The sequence below is a fragment of the Lepus europaeus genome, chromosome 10 (genome assembly GCF_033115175.1).
Source record: "Lepus europaeus isolate LE1 chromosome 10, mLepTim1.pri, whole genome shotgun sequence".
NCBI lineage: Eukaryota > Metazoa > Chordata > Mammalia > Lagomorpha > Leporidae > Lepus > Lepus europaeus.
Genome location: NC_084836.1, coordinates 91395852 through 91412982, shown reverse-complemented (window position 1 = coordinate 91412982; position 17131 = coordinate 91395852). Strand labels below are relative to the sequence as shown.

Genomic DNA, 17131 nt, shown 5'->3' with positions numbered 1-17131 from the left:
GCTGGCCTCGTTCGCGCCGCTGCGAGCATGGATCGCCAGGGAAGAGCCGTTCTGGGCGTCCCCACACTTGGAGTTCTGCTGATGCTGTTCCGTGAGTAGCGTTCGGCGGGGTGCCCTCTTGGCGGGGAACCGAAGCGGCACGGGAAATCCTAGCTAGCCTCTCTGTTTTGCGGATTTGTCTCCCCTCCTTATTCCACGGGAGGGAGGGAGGGCCTTCTCGGCCGGTGGCAGGAATTCCCCAGAGAGCCACACACCTGTGTGGCACATTCCAGACCGAGCGCCAGGCCGGCTTCCTGAGGTCAGCACTGGCAGGAATTATGTGATGTTGGGGGGGTTTGGGGGGGGGGGATGGGGACCGTATTGCAAATTTTTAAGGACTTAATTTTTTTTAATTTTAAAATTATTTTTATTGTACATTAACAGAGCAGAATCGAGTTTGTGAGCGCTGGGTTAGAGAAATGCCTCGCAGAGCGCACAGCTGCCGGCAGGGAACTTTGTCACCCCAAAGCCCGCAGACAACCCGTTGTCTCTCCACCCCAGTGCGGGAGATGCGTGAGCTCACTAAGCCCTGAGCTGATGGGAATTTTTTTGTTTGTTTGTTCTGCAGATACATTGGCTCAAATCGTAGCAGAACAAGAAGTGGAAAATCTCTCAGGCCTTTCCACTAACCCTGAAAAAGATATATTTGTGGTGCGGGAAAATGGGACGACGTGTCTCATGGCAGAGTTTGCAGCCAAATTTATTGTACCTTATGATGTGTGGGCCAGCAATTACGTAGATGTAAGGAACCCTTCCTCCCCTAGCTTGCTCCTAGGGCTCCAGGGTCAAGGGCACCCTCCCTGGAGTCTCTGCGAAGACCTGGGTCGCCTGCCTTCCCCCCACCCCCAACTCCCCAGCAGGCCGTTCTTGAATGCTGCATGGGGGTTCCGGCTTGTAACGCCTTCTGCTCGTGCTGCCTGCTTTCAAAGTAATCGCCCCTTTCTCCGCTTTCCTACCGGCGGGGTCTGCACGTTCAGCATACAACCGCATGTTCCCGGACCTGGGAGCGCGCGCGCGCGCAAAGGAGCGCCCAAGCGTGCAGCCCAGAGTTCGGACGCCCAGCCCTTTCCAGTCCCTCTCCGGCCCCTCCGCGGGGCCGGGCGCGCTGAGAGGGCGTGGGGCGCCTGTGTTCCCAGCTGATCACAGAACAGGCTGACATCGCGCTGACCCGGGGAGCCGAGGTGCAGGGCCACTGTGGCTACAACGAATCGGAGCTGCAGGTGTTCTGGGTGGATCGCGCGTACTCGCTCAAAATGCTGTTTGTAAAGGTAACTCGGGGACGGGCGGGCAGAGGGGCCCCAGGCTCCGGGTGGGCTTGGGTGTGAGCAGTCCCTGGGTTTCTGGCCCCTGGAGCGGTTGAGGGCGGTTGACGCGCCACTCTTCCTGCGCGGCAGGAAAGTCACAACACGTCCAAGGGCCCCGAGGCGACGTGGAGGCTGAGCAAGGTGCAGTTTGTCTACGACTCTTCCGAGAAGACCCACTTTAAGGACGCCGTTCGCGGTGAGTAAAAGCGAGCTGGGCTGGAGAGGGGTCTGGGAAAGCGCGGGCAGGGCCAATTTCTCAGGGTTTTGGAAACCGATCAAGCCTTTGTGCTCCCAGGCGGAGGCCAGCGTTGGGTTACACTCCAGGTCGAGGTAGGCAGGAGCGCCTAGGTGTTCTCTGGATCTCAGACCTTGTTGGTACGCAAGGGATCCCCGGTCCGAGGACGAATTGGTGACCCTGGATGAGAAGTCCCTCGAGGGTCTGTCTTGCCCCGGCTGCCTTAGGACAGCGTCTTCTGATTTGGGCTTCAAAAGAGCACGGAGCAGGGCACAGTTTTATTTCTACGTATTTACTTAGGCACCCCAGCTGTTCTTTTCGGGAGTTAAAGCTGCAAGGGAGCAGTCTCTGAAGGCCTTCCCTATCTGCGCAGGGCGGCTGGGATTCACACAAGCTTTTCTGTCACTGCCAGCAGCCGGTTCAGAGTGAGCTTGTTGTGCCTTATGTTTTAATCTGTGATTTTTTTTGTGCCCATCACAGCAACAACTCACCCAGATTCTCCAAAAATACTGTGTAAGAGGAACATCCATCCTCAAAATAAGTGTTTTTTATTTTTTGCAGGCACCATCAAAGATAACATTTTTATTTATTTTTATTTTTTATAAATTGCTTACTTCACTCAAAATGAGGCCTGGCATCACCCAGGCAGCAGTGTTGGGAAAGGATTTTTTATTGAACACATAAAAGAACACATGTGTCATTCCTCCCTTATACCCTTCTTTACAAATGCAGTAAAAAAGCGTGTTCTCTCCTCTTCATCAAAATTCACATTTAAGCATTTCCCCCAATTAAGTGAGACCAAGACATTAAAATTTAAAAAGGGCTAAAAAAATCCCCAACTTAAGCCAAAAAAAAGGGGTTACAGACTTCCAAAGCGTTTGCCTGAAATGCAAGGGCGTGTACCCAGAGCATTAGAGGTTGGCTAAGATTTGTTATTCTTGGCTGGGCTCAGTGGGACACCTGATAAGCTAAGTCACTTGTGTTTCTGTATCTTTGGAATCTCCATTGTAAGGTTTTCTATAGTATAAACTATTATATAGTAAAATGGGCTGGGTTTTAAAATATCACTCTTGCAAAAAGAAAATCCAATTTTTATTTAATGAGTGCTGGCTCACAAGGGAATGGGGGATGTTTGTCCTTGATCACCATTTATGCCACCAATAGAGCCTGGTCCCTGGCATGGCAACACAGAAGACAGGAGGGTTGGAGGTATGGAGCCAGGAGGCAAGAACCCACTCTGGCGCACCAGGTTAGGAACGGTGAGGGTTTCACCAGCAAGAGGGCCCTAACCATCGACTTGGACCTTTGCTGCAGCTGGGAAGCACACAGCCAACTCGCATCACCTGTCTGCCTTGGTCACCCCCGCTGGCAAGTCCTACGAGTGTCAGGCTCAGCAGAGCATTTCTCTAGCCTCCAGTGATCCCCAAAAGACGGTCACAATGATCCTGTCGGCAGTGCACATCCAACCCTTTGACATCGTCTCAGACTTCGTCTTCAGTGAAGGTATGTGATGGGGGAGGTAGCGCAGGGAGGAGCAGCAGAGGCCATGAAGGGCTGAAGAGGGACCTGTTGGGATCCCAAGGGGTTATATAGAGTGTGTGTGTGTGTGTGTGTGTATATATATATATATATATATATAGGCTGAAACGACGATGCTGCCTCTGTTACTTTTCAAAGATGAAAAAGGGATAAGGTCTTTCTTCCTCCCTCCCTCCCTTCATTCTTCATTCCTCTGTTTTTTCTTCCTCTCCCTTTCTTCTTTCTCCCCCCTCTCTCTTCCCTTCTGTGCCAAAAGATGTCCTTGTTAGGGAGAGAGCTGAGAAAGCCACCTTGGAAAAACTATGCTTTTGATGCAAACTTTCTGAGGAGAAAAGACAGTAAGTTCAAATAGCTGACGTAGAGAGCCTCGGGTTGAAGAAAAACCTTTGTTCCTCTGGGCCTCAGTTCCTTCCTGTCCTCTCCTTGCCTCCCCATGTAGGTTTCACCACTCTGAGTTCAGGTTCGCTGTGGTCAGAAAACCACGGGGGTGGGTGTGCATTCACAGGTTGCAGAGAAGGGCACCCCCAGTGCTGCCTGCACCCAGCATTCGCCATAATTGGGAGGGATGCCAGGGAGGCTCTGGGAAAGGAAGGCTCCCCAAAGGCTGCCTTTGCTGACCAGCAGCTCGCTGTATCTCAGGCTGTGCTTGCCCCTGCAAGGTTTAGGCTGTCCACATTCTCTTATTCTTCCTCATCCTAGAAGGAGCAGGGCATAAAGAGAATCTACATCTGCAATTTGTCGAAGTCTAGCAAAAATCGACATTGGATACGTGTGGGATAAGTGAATTAAACTAATTTATTCTTTCCTTTTCATATGGAGAAGCTTATTAAAGGCATTTTGACATTATGTCTTTCCTAATTGTTTAAAAATGGAATCCCAGTGTGAATGCAACTATTCAAGATAAGCAGGATAGTAGGGAATCTCCACCTGTATTTGGCTTTCATAAAACACAGCTTCCACTCATATTGTGTGAAATAACATGCACCCCTTACCACTGCACTCCCTGATCAATCAGAAGGCATTTGAGAATTCTAAGTTAAATTGTCCTGGAGAGAAGGGCCTGGTTCTTACGATACTCACCCATCTGTTTACTGTTAGCACCTAATACACAGCCTGGCACACAGCAGATGTCGTTTAACTTTGGCTGAATTGATATTCTAAAGCTGTGGATTCAATTAGTAGAGACTTCCAAGTACTTATGTGAAAGGAAAGTCTGAATGTAATGTATTTACTAAAGTAGTGCCATATTTAACGATTCCATATTAATATGTTTTCTGCAAAATTGAAACTAAACTCTCAATGTCCAGATCTTCACATTAAAAACAATCTTTTTGGTTATGGACATAGTTATAGAAGGTAACAGTAAATTTATTTCTTAAACTGAAATTGTTAAATATAATTAAACATATAATTACTTATTGACTGGGAATTCATTATCAACATATTGTACTACGTAGTACTATAAGTGCCTTTGAGTTTTTAAAGGTATTCTTTTTTTTTTAAAGGATCTATTTATTTATCCAAAAGGCAGAGTTACAGAGAGCCAGAGGCAGAGGCAGAAGGAGAAAGAGAGAGAGATGCTCCATCTGCTGGTTCACTCCCCAAATGGCCACAACGGCCGGAGCTGAGCTGATCAGAGGCCAGGAGGCAGAAGCCAGGAGCTTCTTCCAGGTCTCCCACATGGTTGCAGGGGCCCATCTTCCACTGCTTTCTCAGGCCATAGCAGAGAGCTGGATTGGAAGTGGAACAGCCGGGTCTTGAATCAGCACCATTATGGAATGCTGGCACTGCAGGCGGCGGTTTTGCCTGCGAAGCCACAGCACCGGGTCCCAAGGGTATTCTTAATATTCACTAATGACTTCTTGTTTTTCACTGGTCATCTGCTACTAGGCACTTCTAGGACTATAGTGCTACTGGCACTAAAGTTGCTGCTTTTACTGGTTCCTTGCCACAAGCTCATTCTAAGCTATGGCGGGGAGGGGGGGGGAGGTTGCTATTTCTCAGTTATTGCTTGTGATTGTCTTCAGACTGAGAAATCAAATCACACAGATGGTTAGAACTGTGCTCGAATTAAGGATTTAAAAAGCACTGAATAAGGACAGGAACAACTTTCCTAAAAATCAGTGAAATTCATTACATTCAGTTAATGATATCTTTTGTTTAAAAAGCATTTTTTTTACATGCAATTCAGTCCCCTCAGTGAGGAAGCTCTCGAGGTACCTTGGATAGTTCTAAGCACGTGTAACTGCCTGGATGCAGATCCAGGAAACACAAGCAAATTGCACTTGTCTCACCCAGGCTTTTCTTGCCAATAATTAGGATGTTCTCTCTCACATGGTGCCCTGGGGCTTAGGAACTGACTGTCTTGTGAGGAGGCAGTTTCATTCAGAATCACTCATTGGCTCCATGTGCCTTTGTGTAGCAGGGATTCTTTTGTTCCTGGCTCCTCCTGTCGGCGCCTCTGAGCACCTGCCCCCCAACTGTGTTTTGTAAGAGATGTTATATCCATTTGTTGGAATCTGAAAGATTGTTTTTTGGGTATCTTTTCAGGATCCAGCAGCAGGGCCCCACCCCCCTACAAAAGGAGCTTAAGAGACTTTCATTGTGTTGCATAAGCCTTTGTAGGTGTCAGTGGATAAATGCTTGCAGTTCGGGTAGTAATTTGGTTATATTTTTGCACAGCCGCTGTGCGGGATGTGTATGTGCATTTGGTTAAGTTGTGTGTGTGTGTGTGTGTGTGTTTGGACAGTGGCCATGACCCACCACAGCAAAAGGGTTTCCCATGAAGAGTCTATTCTCTGTGTAAGGGGGTCTTGACTGGCTTTCTTTATACCTGCCTACTTAGTACACATTATGAGAAGCAAGATAGTGCCAGTGAAATGAGTTAGTGGACACAATGGGGCTTGAATCAGCCCAAATAGGAGCTGATGTCTTTATTACATTTCTGGTGCCTTGTACTTGGCTACTACACGGACCCCTGCATGAAAGTCTCTCTGCCCAGCAAGTCTTCGATTGCAACATGCACAGGTGTCTTCAGCTGCTATGTGCACAACTGTGGTGATATTGTCAATATGCAGAGCTGGGTTTAGTGGATCTTGCGGTGGTTACTCAAGATGCTCCTTCCTAATAGGATTGTGAAACGCTTCTGGTCCATGGAATATTGTTGGTGCGGGGAGTGGGTTTGAGGGATTAGATAAATAAAATACACGCCTTATTCAATGCTGCTGGCACAGGACGCTATGGGAAGGGAATCCCCTCATAGCATGAGACATGCAGGAGGCATATGGCACAAGCACCACTATCCAAAGGGGAAAAGGAAAAGCAAACCTGTGAGAGAAAAGGCACTGGGAAGGGGACGCATGAATCTACATGCTGTTGTTCGCTTGTCATGTGATGTCTCTGGGTCAGTTTCTACTGGCCTTAGAACCACAAGGCTTTAGCTTATCATTGGGTGACAGCTATTGGGTGAGGTTTCAAGGAGGTACGCAAAGTAGGAAGTCTCTAAATGACTAAACATTTGCTTGTTTGGACTATTTTAAAAATAATTGTGTGTAAAATTTTGAGTTTGATTCCAGCGGGCTTTTGAGCTACTAGGTCTCATTCGCAGTGGACATTAACCACCTCGAGGCCACTGTTCAGAGACTGTCTTTGGCTCATTTATATGCCACATATGAAGGCCCTTCAAACAGTTTGTGGAAATGGACTTAAAAGAAATCCATGCATACTAGGAGTCTTCAGAATGTAATGGGAAATGTACACTATGAAAAAGCTATGCATGGATTTCAAAATCTTTTGCACCAAAATAAGCTAGACTTTTAATTCTATTTTTCAGGAATTTTTATTTATTTTTTATTTGCATGCATTTCATAAATACAACTTTAGGAACGTAGTAATTCATTTTTTTTAAGATTTATTTTACTTGAAAGTCAGAGTTACACAGAGAGAGGAGAGGCAGAGAGAGAGAGAGAAAGAGAGAGAGAGAGAGAGTCTTCCATCCTCTGCTTCACTCCCCAATTGGCAATGCCAATCCGAAGCCAGGAGCCAGGAGCTCCTTCTGGGTTTCCCATGCGGGTGCAGGGGCCCAAGAAGTTGGGCCATCTTCTACTGCTTTCCCAGACCACAGCAGAGAGCTGGATCAGAAGTGGAGCATGCTGGTCTCGAACCGGCACCCACATGGGATGCCAGCACTGCAGGCGGCAGTTTTACCTGCTACACCACAGTGCTGACCCCAGAACATAGTAATTCTCACTCCTACCCCTCTTCCTATTCCCTCTCCTGTTCCCAGTCTTGTTTTTTTTTTTTTTTTTACTAAGATCTATTTTCATTTAACTTTATACACAAAAGATTAACTCTAGGTAAAGAGTTCAACACTTTGTATGAGGAAGAAAAAGAAAGAGAGAAAAAAAAAAAGAACCAACAACAGCAACAAAAAAGAAGCAAAAACTGATGAACTTTTCCAATAACCCTTGTATATTGTTTGTAGCAACCATCACCTGCAGTCCAAGGTGCCCATGTCCAGTTGGGGTTAATGAACTTGTACTTCCACAGTTAATTCACAGTGTGTCTCTCTGAGAGCCTCAGGAAGTCTCTGGCATTGATGGGATGAGGATGCCTCCTGAGAAGTAACAAACTTCCCGAATATTTTAATGGCTTGAGTTAAAGGAAACTCTTGTGTGTATATATATATACACACACACATATATATATAAACAAAAATGTAATAGAACATAAAAACTGCCTTTGTTCCCTTTTATTAAAGCCACTTACAGGCTCATCTCCTTTTTAAAATTTCCATGGGGGAAAATAAACCCATGAGAGAGACGCCGAGATCCCCATTTACAATGGAGGAAGTGAGGCTCAAGGAGGTGAAGTTGCTTGGTGAAGGCTGGGCTCCAGTATCCTGCCTTTGGGTAGCAGATCCTGGGCTCTTAGCCTCTCAGAGCCCCAGCGGCTCCTGCTGAACAACTGCTAAACCCATCAGTATCAGTGCAGGAAGCTTGTCAGGCACACTGAATTCATGAGTCCTTAAGTCTAGGAGGCTAAAGGGGAGATACCACCTGAACTTTGTTTTATGCAGATCCACGGGAGATTGTATGTTAGTGGAAATGGACCGTCACCTATTACCTCCCAGGATGTGCATTGGTAGAAAGCTAGAAGCAGAAGCAGAGCCAGGACCCAAACCTCGGCACTCTGACATGGCATGGGGTGTCCCAAATGGCATCTTTTTTTTTTTTTTTAATTTTTTTTTGACAGACAGAGGACAGTGAGAGAGACAGAAAGGTCTTCCTTTGCCGTTGGTTCACCCTCAGTGCTGCGGCCGGTGCACCGCGCTGATCCGAAGGCAGGAGCCAGGTGCTTCTCCTGGTCTCCCATGGAGTGCAGGGCCCAAACACCTGGGCCATCCTCCACTGCCCTTTTGGGCCATAGCAGAGAGCTGGCCTGGAAGAGGGGCAACTGGGACAGAATCCGGCGCCCCAACTGGGACAAGAACCTGGTGTGCCGGCGCCGCTAGGCAGAGGTTTAGCCTGTTGAGCCACGGCGCCGGCCCTCAAATGGCATCTTAACCACTGCTCCAAATGCCTGCCATTGGGATGTGTGGAAATGGTGGATGCCAAGGGAAGAACAATCAGTTTCCATGTCCACTGCACCTAGGTAGTAGGATATATGAACTTTCCCTGCCCTTGTGTAGCTCATAGTCTAGTGGGAAGGGTATATACCATGGATACCAAGTTCCTGGCATATAATGGGATCAAGCAATTGTTGCTTTTATTATTTTTTCATTTCCAAATCTTATATATTGATGAGAGTCTCTCCTTGTATCGAGCCAAGGTCTCCAAAGTGCATTTACTTTAATGGCTTCTCAGGATTCAAAATATATTTTGCTGGGATAACAGAAGCCCAGAGGCAGCCCAGAGAAAACGGAGGGCCAAATTCTTCCCTCTAGGTGCCTAGTCAGACGGCTGAAGGATACACAGCCAGAGAGCAAGCAATTTATACTGAAACAGTGCTTGCTTTCAAGAGAGCTTGAGAAAGCAAATAGCATCCCTTCACCCATACCAATACTGTTGATTTGGGGTACAATGTAGTCATCTTGTGGTTTGCCTGAAGTTTTTTTCTGATGAGGAGGAGGGTGCTTGTTGCCTTTTCCAGCCACGGTCCCCTTACCTTGGAGCCCAGTTATGTGTGCTCTAGAGTTGAGTGCCGCTGGAGTGAGACACAGGGACCCCATGTCGTGTGGAGTTGGACAGAGTCAGGGGCTCCAAAGCGTCTGAAGCAAGGTGTGTTCTGGGCTCAGCCAAGCTTTTCTTGGCACAGATGTTCTTTTGTAATCGGTGATTTATAATCAGCTTATTACTTAGGATTTCAACTGGAGGGTGGTGGTCCACAGAGCTTGTGCATAGAATTCAGGAGGTCTACAAAGTTCAGTGGGAAAATGTGCATCTTTATTTTTACTAACCTCTAATATTTAACTTTTTCTTTGATTATAAATAAAGGTAATAAACAACATTCCTTATGACTTTGTCACCAGTAGAAATTGCAGATATTTTCATCTCACATTAGTTTGTGCTGATCTTGCAAAATATCATTTATGCTTCTCACAGTTTTCAGTCATAGCCAAGGCACACTTGTATTAATACATATATTGCTACATCTGAAATTATTTTAAAAATATTTTGAGAGCTGAAATTCAGCTTCCTTTATAATCATATATATTTCATTTTGTGCATTCACAAACATTATTTTGATGAGGCAACCATAGATTCATCAATCCTGCCCCAAAAGATTATGGCCTTTGCTTTAGTGGGTCATTCATGGCATTATTTTAAATGAAATAACATTTAAAGAGAATACATTACTAGATGAACAAAGCAAGAATAACTGTTGCTTGTTAAACTTGGGTTTTAGTTACATGTGTGTACATAGACTCTAATTTGTAATGCAAAATGTTCTTTGTATGGGGCAGAGGCAGAAATGCAAAGAATTGGCTTAAAACTTGGAGGTATACATGTCCTTCTTCTAAGGGTTTGTAATACTCAACTTGTTAATTCTTGGGGCTAGTTGCTTTCCAAAATTCAGAATATTTTAGTCTTTTGCAGGATAGTAGACTACAGAGACTACATGCTATATAAAACCCCAAAAGAGTCAGGACAGCCCCCTGCAATCGAATATATTAATTTGTTTGCTCCTTGCAGTGAAACATATGAATCTTCCTGCTAATGAATGACTGAGTTCTGCAACCAGCACTTTGAGTCAGATTTTGCTGCCAAATTAGTGATAAAAAGTGCTTTTGGTTTGTAGAGCTTTGTGAATTTGGGGAGGGTGCATAAGAGACAGTGGACTTGGGAATACCTTTTTGTTTTTTTCTAAAACATATTTATTTATTTGAAAAGCAGAGCAACAAAGAGAGAGACAGAGACAGAGAGATCTTCTATCAGCTGATTCATTCTCCAAATGGCTCCAATAGCTAGAGTGAGACTAGGCCAAATCCAGGAGCCAGGCTCCCTCCGACCTGGTCTGGTCTCCCATTTTGGTGACAAGAGACTGAGTACTTGAGCCATCTGCTGCCTTCCCTGGGCATAGTAGCAGGAAGGTAGATTAGAAGCAGAGCAGCCAGGACTCAAACCAGCACTCAAGAAAAGCATCACAATGCCCAATGTGAGCCCTTCCTTTTTTTTTTTTTTTCCACTTGGTGGATGAGGATTGGTAAGGATAATGATTTTGTGTTTTTAATAATTCTCGCTTATTTTCCCATGATCATTTTGATATCACTATTGTCTCATATCTCCTTTATAGTTCCCTTTCTTTTTTTTTAAACTTTTATTTAATGAATATAAATTTTCAAAGTACAGCTTATGGATTACAATGGCTACCACCCCCCATAACTTCCCTCCCATCCAACCCTCCCCTTTCCCGCTCCCTCTCCCCTTCCATTCACATCAAGATTCATTTTCAATTCCCTTTATATACAGAAGATCAGTTTAGTATATATTAAGTAAAGATTTCAACAGTTTGCCCCCACATAGCAACACAAAGTGAAAAATATGTAGTTCCCTTTCATGTGGTGTCTTTAGTGCAGGCCTTTTTTTTTTTTTAAGATTTATTTATTTATTTGAAAGAGTTACAGAGAGGTAGAGACAGAGAGAGAGGTCTTCCATCTGCTGGTTCACTCCCCAGATGACCGCAATGTCCGGAGCTGTGCTAATGTGAAGCCAGGAGCCAGGAGCTTCTTCCAGGTCTCCCGCGTGGGTGCAGGGACCCAAGGACTTGGGCCATCTTATTCTGCTATCCCAGGCCATAGCAGAGAGCTGGATCGGAAGAGGAGCAGCCAGGACTAGAACCAGTGCCCATATGGTATGCCAGCACTTTAGGCCAGGGCTTTAACTCACTGTGTAGGTTTTTTTTTTTTCTCCAAAAGTAACAAGAAATAAACAGTAAGAGTTTGTGTATCCACCCTCCATCTTTTCCCTGAATACATCATCTGTCCTCTTCCATCATTCCTAAAGGATGGGATATGAGATGTTATTCTTCCCACTAAATCTGTTATCCAAGTAGGGTTAATTATTTTGATCCTTAACTTCCAAAGGCTTCCAGACTTAAAAGAAGTGCATACAAGGCTTAAATTGTAGGGATTCTAACCTTACAGTTAACAGTGACAGAAAGACAGTCGGTATCAGGCACTGTACTTGATCGGTATTAATGCAGCTGATGCTCAGAACAGCCCTGTAAAGGAGATGCCCTATTTTACAGAACATTGAAGCTTAGGTAGATTAAGTTATTTGCTGAAAGCAAGCAGAAGACCTAGTATTTAAACCCATTTTTATCCATCTCCCTAACTGTTCCATTACATCTGCTCCCTTAGTGTGATAGTCTGAATCCATGGGACACATGGAAAGTTCACCTCTATATTTCTTTTTTTTTAATATTTATTTTATTTATTTGAAAGACGGAGTCACAGAGAGAGGTAGAGACAGAGCGAGAGGTCTTCCATCCACTGGTTCACTCCCCAGATGGCTGCAATGGCTGGAGCTTCACCGATCCAAAGCCAGGAGCCAGGAGCCTCCCCCGGGTTTCCTACGCAGGTACAGGGGCCCAAGGAGTTGGGCCATCTTGTTCTGCTTTCCCAGGCCATAGAAGAGAGCTGGATAGGAAGAGGATCAGCCGTGTCTTGAACCGGTGCCCATTTGGGATGCTGGCACTTCAGGCCAGGGCATTAACCTGCTGAGCCACAGCATCAGTCCCATATCTTTATTTCAATAGCTGTTTCTAGCTATATATTTGTTTATTCATTGGTAGATGGGTGACACACAAAAAGAGAAAACACGACTTCACAAATTGGTCAGTGTAGGTTGGTGGCCCAGATTCTTCCTCAGTTAACTTTGTCTCTTCGTGAAGCTCTTCTTGTCCCTGTTCTGAGCACATGGAATTGTGACCATCTGGCCTTGCTGTGCAGTGCTTGGCAGCTGGAGGTCTAGAAACAGAGCGCACACTCTCCCTCCTGCTCCAACGTGGGGGTCTTTTAATGCCACTAACTGGGGTCTGCAAGGCACTACCCTAAGCTGTTGAGTTAAAACTCTGGTTTCACATACTCCTGGAGAAATTCCTTAGCATCTTTATCCTGCAGTTGCCTTATGTTTTTAAAAATGGGTACAATAATGTTATTTACCTTATAGGGTTGTGATAGGGATTAATGCTATAATGTTTATGCTTGGAACTGAATGCTAATTTAGAAACCAGGGATGGTAAGTATACAGCTTTTTCAAAGCTATACATTTGTATCAAAATTTCCCTTAGTTGTTATTAGAGAGGAAAGACATCTATGGGTCAGGGCTCATTCCCCTTCTTTCCACAAGGGGAGAAGAGGGACTGTGTCCACGGAGATTATGGAAGAATCTACACACAGTGTGTGCCTAAGAAGTATTTACTGGGTCCTCTTGGCTGGAACCTTGTCTTTATGAAGAGATAACTAGAACCTGTTTTGTTTTTTTTTCCAGTTGTATGGCTCATAAATTTGGTCAAAAGGCCACCAATGACCTGCAAGTAGTGAGAAAGGCTAAGAGAATGTGTCTTGATTTCTAGGAACGCAGTACTTGTCAGCCCTATAAACTATTTGACCAAGGGAAGAATCACCCAAGAACTGTTTTTTTTTTTCTTTTGTGTATTTATAAAAAACAAAGAAAAATGAAACACAGGGTTGTTAAGCTATCTTGGGTTTCAGGAAAGTAAAAAAGAATCAACCATGAGGTGCTACTAACATTTTCATTCCTGATCTAGATGTGGTGCTCATTTGTGAAGAATCATTGAACTCTACACATGCTGTGAAGAGATTGTAGCACACATTACATGTAGTTTTTAAAGATTTATTTATTTATTTGAAAGTCAGAGTTACACAGAGAAGGAGAGGGAGGGAGGGAGGGAGGGAGGAAGGGAGGGAGGGAGAGAGAGAGAGAGAGAGATCGGTCTTCCACCTGCTGGTTCACTCCCCAGTTGGCTGCAATGGCTGGAGCTGCGCTGATCCAAAGCCAGGAGCCAGGAGCTTCTTCCGGGTCTCCCATATGGGTGCAGGGGCCCAAGAACTTGGGCCATCTTCCACTGCTTTCCCAGGCCATGGCAGAGAGCTGGATCTGAAGTGGAGCAGTCGGGACTCAAACCGGCACCCATGTGGGATGCCAGCACTGCAGGCGATGGCTTTACCTGCCATGCCGCAGTGCCGGCCGCATTGCATATATTTTTAAAATGAACCAACCTAATCTGTACAGCTTATTGCATTTTTGCCTGCACTCACAACCATGTAAACATCACTAGATCAAGGTCTAGAACATTTCTATCACATCTAAAAGTTCCCTTGTGTTCCTTTCATTGTGTTCTCTTATATAAGCCCTTTTCTGATTTCTGTCACCACAGACTTAAGCTTGACCTGTTCTTGAACTTCACATACATGGGATCTTACAGTATGTCCTATTTTGTGTCTGACAATTTTCATTTAACATTCTTTGGAGATTCATCCATTTTGTATGCATAGCCACATTTTATTCCTTTTATATTTTTTTACTAATATTCCATTGCATATATAAACCAACATTTGTGTATCCATTGTACTTTGAGGGGCATTTTGGTTTGTGCCAACTTTGGCTATTCTCTATAAAAGTTTCTATGAATACTTACGTTTATCTTTTTGTGCTGAGATGTTCTTAAGTTCTCAGGACTGAAATGCTAGGTTACAATGTACGCATATGCTTGTTTCTATTAGAAATTACCGAACAGTTTTATCAGGATGATTGCACCATTTTACCCCCAGGCTGTTAAGAGTTCCAGGCACTCCATATTGTTGCCAGCAGTTGGCTTTTTCAGTCTTTTAGAAAATTGCTTATGTGTACAATTCTCTACATGTTTATTATACTCCAATAAAAAGTTTAAAAATAAATAGGAAAAATCATGGTTGTTGTATCTAGTACTGAAACTGAAAATTTAAGTAAATCTTCTGGGTATTTTATTGACCTCTGCCAGGAATCCACTAACCAAATATTGCCCTATTTAATCAATGTATTTTTATTTTTATATTATATGGAAATGGTAAGTGGTTAAAACTTGGGATTTGTTCTTGTAATATTATTCATTAATTTGAGAGACAGGTGGTGGGAAAGTTCCCATTGCTGGTTCATATCCCCAAATGTCTGGGGCTGGGCCCGGCCAAGGCCAGGAACCTGAAACTCAGTCCAGGCCTCCAGGTGGGTGGCAGAGACCCAACTACTTAAGCCACCACCTTCTACCTCCTAGGGATCACTTTAACAGGAAGATGGAATTGGGATCCAGAGCTGAGAATCAAAATGAAGGCACATCCCAATCTGGTGTCTTAAGCTTTAAGCCAAATGCCTACCCAGGAAAATATTATTCCAGGAAAAAAAGCCATCTGATTAAGCCATTTCCATTTTAATTTTGGGTGGTTGGAGGACTTAGGATGCAGAATGTGTTAAGAACTCACTGCTTTTCTTCTCTTCCCTTTCAGAGCATAAATGTCCAGTGGATGAGCGGGAGCAATTGGAGGAAACCTTGCCCCTGATTTTGGGACTGATACTGGGCCTCGTCATTGTGGTAACACTCGTGATTTACCACATCCACCACAAAATGACTGCCAATCAGGTGCAGATCCCTAGGGACCGGTCCCAGTATAAGCACATGGGCTAGGGCCCATCCCACAAGCCTTTGCCCCCAACTGGATCAGGTTAAAAAAACACAAGCACTTTTCACCTTTACACAGGATACACCGACATACTACAGTCAAACAGGCCCGGGTATCAGAGTCTTGCTTGGCCTTCATCCATGCTTAAACCCAGGGAGGGAGGGACTATTTTGGATGTAGGAGGTGAATGGCAATTGTTCTCTCCATGCTGGGGAGTTGGGGGTGGGGGGTGGGGGTTAGCCAGCTTTCTTGCTCATGGAGGCTTGGCTTTGACTCTCCAAGGTACAGCGCATATCGCTTGGAGGAGAATCTGGGCCTGAAGTTTAAGGACTGGAAACACATTCTTTAGGGAGGAAACCCGTCTAGGTTCAGAGAAACAGGGGGTGCTTTTCTCCCTTGGACACAGCTGGCTTGCCCTCTACTGTTGTCAATACACACACAATACAACCTCATGCTCCCTGCAGCAAGACCCCTGAAAGTGACCCATGCTTCTGGCTGGCGTTCTGCATGTCTAGTGATTGTCTTGGGAATGTTTCACTGCTACTTGCACCCAGTGACTTTGCAGCACCAGAACCCGTTAAATGTAACTATGCAGAGTTTTTGGACTTAAAATGTGTCAGGTCCGAGTAAGTGGACCTGAAGAATCAATCCCTGTAAGTTGTTTTTCAAAATGAATTAAAGTATACTACTCTCTGATCTGTGGTTGCTTTCTTGAAACAAGAAAACAAAACTACAATTGTTTCTTTTGGCATCCAGAGTAGAAAGGAGTGAAGATGAAGGTTGATTTGTCATGGTTGCACTAGGAAAAAACAAAAAAGGAACAGGGGCACATTGAGGGTGAAGGCGACTTTTCCAGGTTAACAGGCAGGGGCATGAATTTATCTTGGAAAAGATAGTTTTATTTAGTTTTAACATTTATTTGAAAGATAGAGACAGAAAAAAAGAGATCTCCCATCCTCTGGTTTACTCCCCACAGTCCCACAAAGTTGAGGCAGGGCCACACTGAATCTAAGAGCTAGGAACGCCATCACACCTCTCTAACGTGCGGCAGGGATTTAACCGCTCAAATCATCAGCTGGCTTCCTCCAGGGTGCACAGTAGGAAGCTGGACGAAGGAGTGAATCCAGGACTTGAACCCAGGCACTCTGATGAGGGATACAGAGCTTTAGTCACCAAGCCAAATGCCCACCTCAGAAGTGGGTTTGAATAATGTGCCTCTTGAATGATGGGTCTAACATTGTTTCTGATACTTCTTGGTCTTGGGTTTGGCGTTTTTGATCAGATTAAAATGCAGGGTTGGATATGGAAGCCTAAGGTGCGTTTTATTTGAAGTGAAGTATAATTTGCTGAAACTTTCTAGAGAAGCACATACAGCTTGAATTTTGCTTGTTTTCAGAAGAACAGAATGGGGGTAGGGGATTCCGCCCCCACGCCGTGCAGGATCTCCACCACAGGGCGGGCAGCTCGAGAGCTCATCTCTCTCAGTCCCTAACGTCCAACAGCAGGGCATCCTCAGAAGTTCATTATCCGAGCAACTCTGGATAATACCATCCAGTTGCTGTTCTGTTGCCCATTTGTTTGCTGCTCTATCAACCTCAATCTTCGTCTTGGTGTGATCTCTCTTCAGTGTTTGCCTCAGACTACTGAGGGAAAAATGTCCAATTCTTCATCAAAGTTGCATGTTGAGCAGGGAAAGTCTCCTTCAGTGTGGGTGGACACTCTCACCTCAAGGACAGTTGATTCTACTCTTTAAAAAAAATTTTTTTTTGTTGTTTTTGAAAGGCAGAGTTACATATATAGAGAGATCTTCCAGCCACTGGCCCACTCCCCAAATGG

At 44.8% G+C, this 17131-nt stretch overlaps 1 protein-coding gene across 1 annotated transcript; it reads left to right on the top strand.

Moving 5' to 3' along the window:
- Nucleotides 1-27: 27 nt before the first annotated feature.
- On the top strand, nucleotides 28-15300 carry LAMP5 (lysosomal associated membrane protein family member 5). The gene is made up of 6 exons (XM_062202282.1): nucleotides 28-91; nucleotides 608-780; nucleotides 1176-1307; nucleotides 1434-1539; nucleotides 2893-3081; nucleotides 15122-15300. Exons 1-6 carry the CDS (start codon nucleotides 28-30, stop codon nucleotides 15298-15300), a joined length of 843 nt encoding a protein of 280 aa, XP_062058266.1.
- The last annotated feature ends 1831 nt before the right edge of the window (nucleotides 15301-17131 follow it).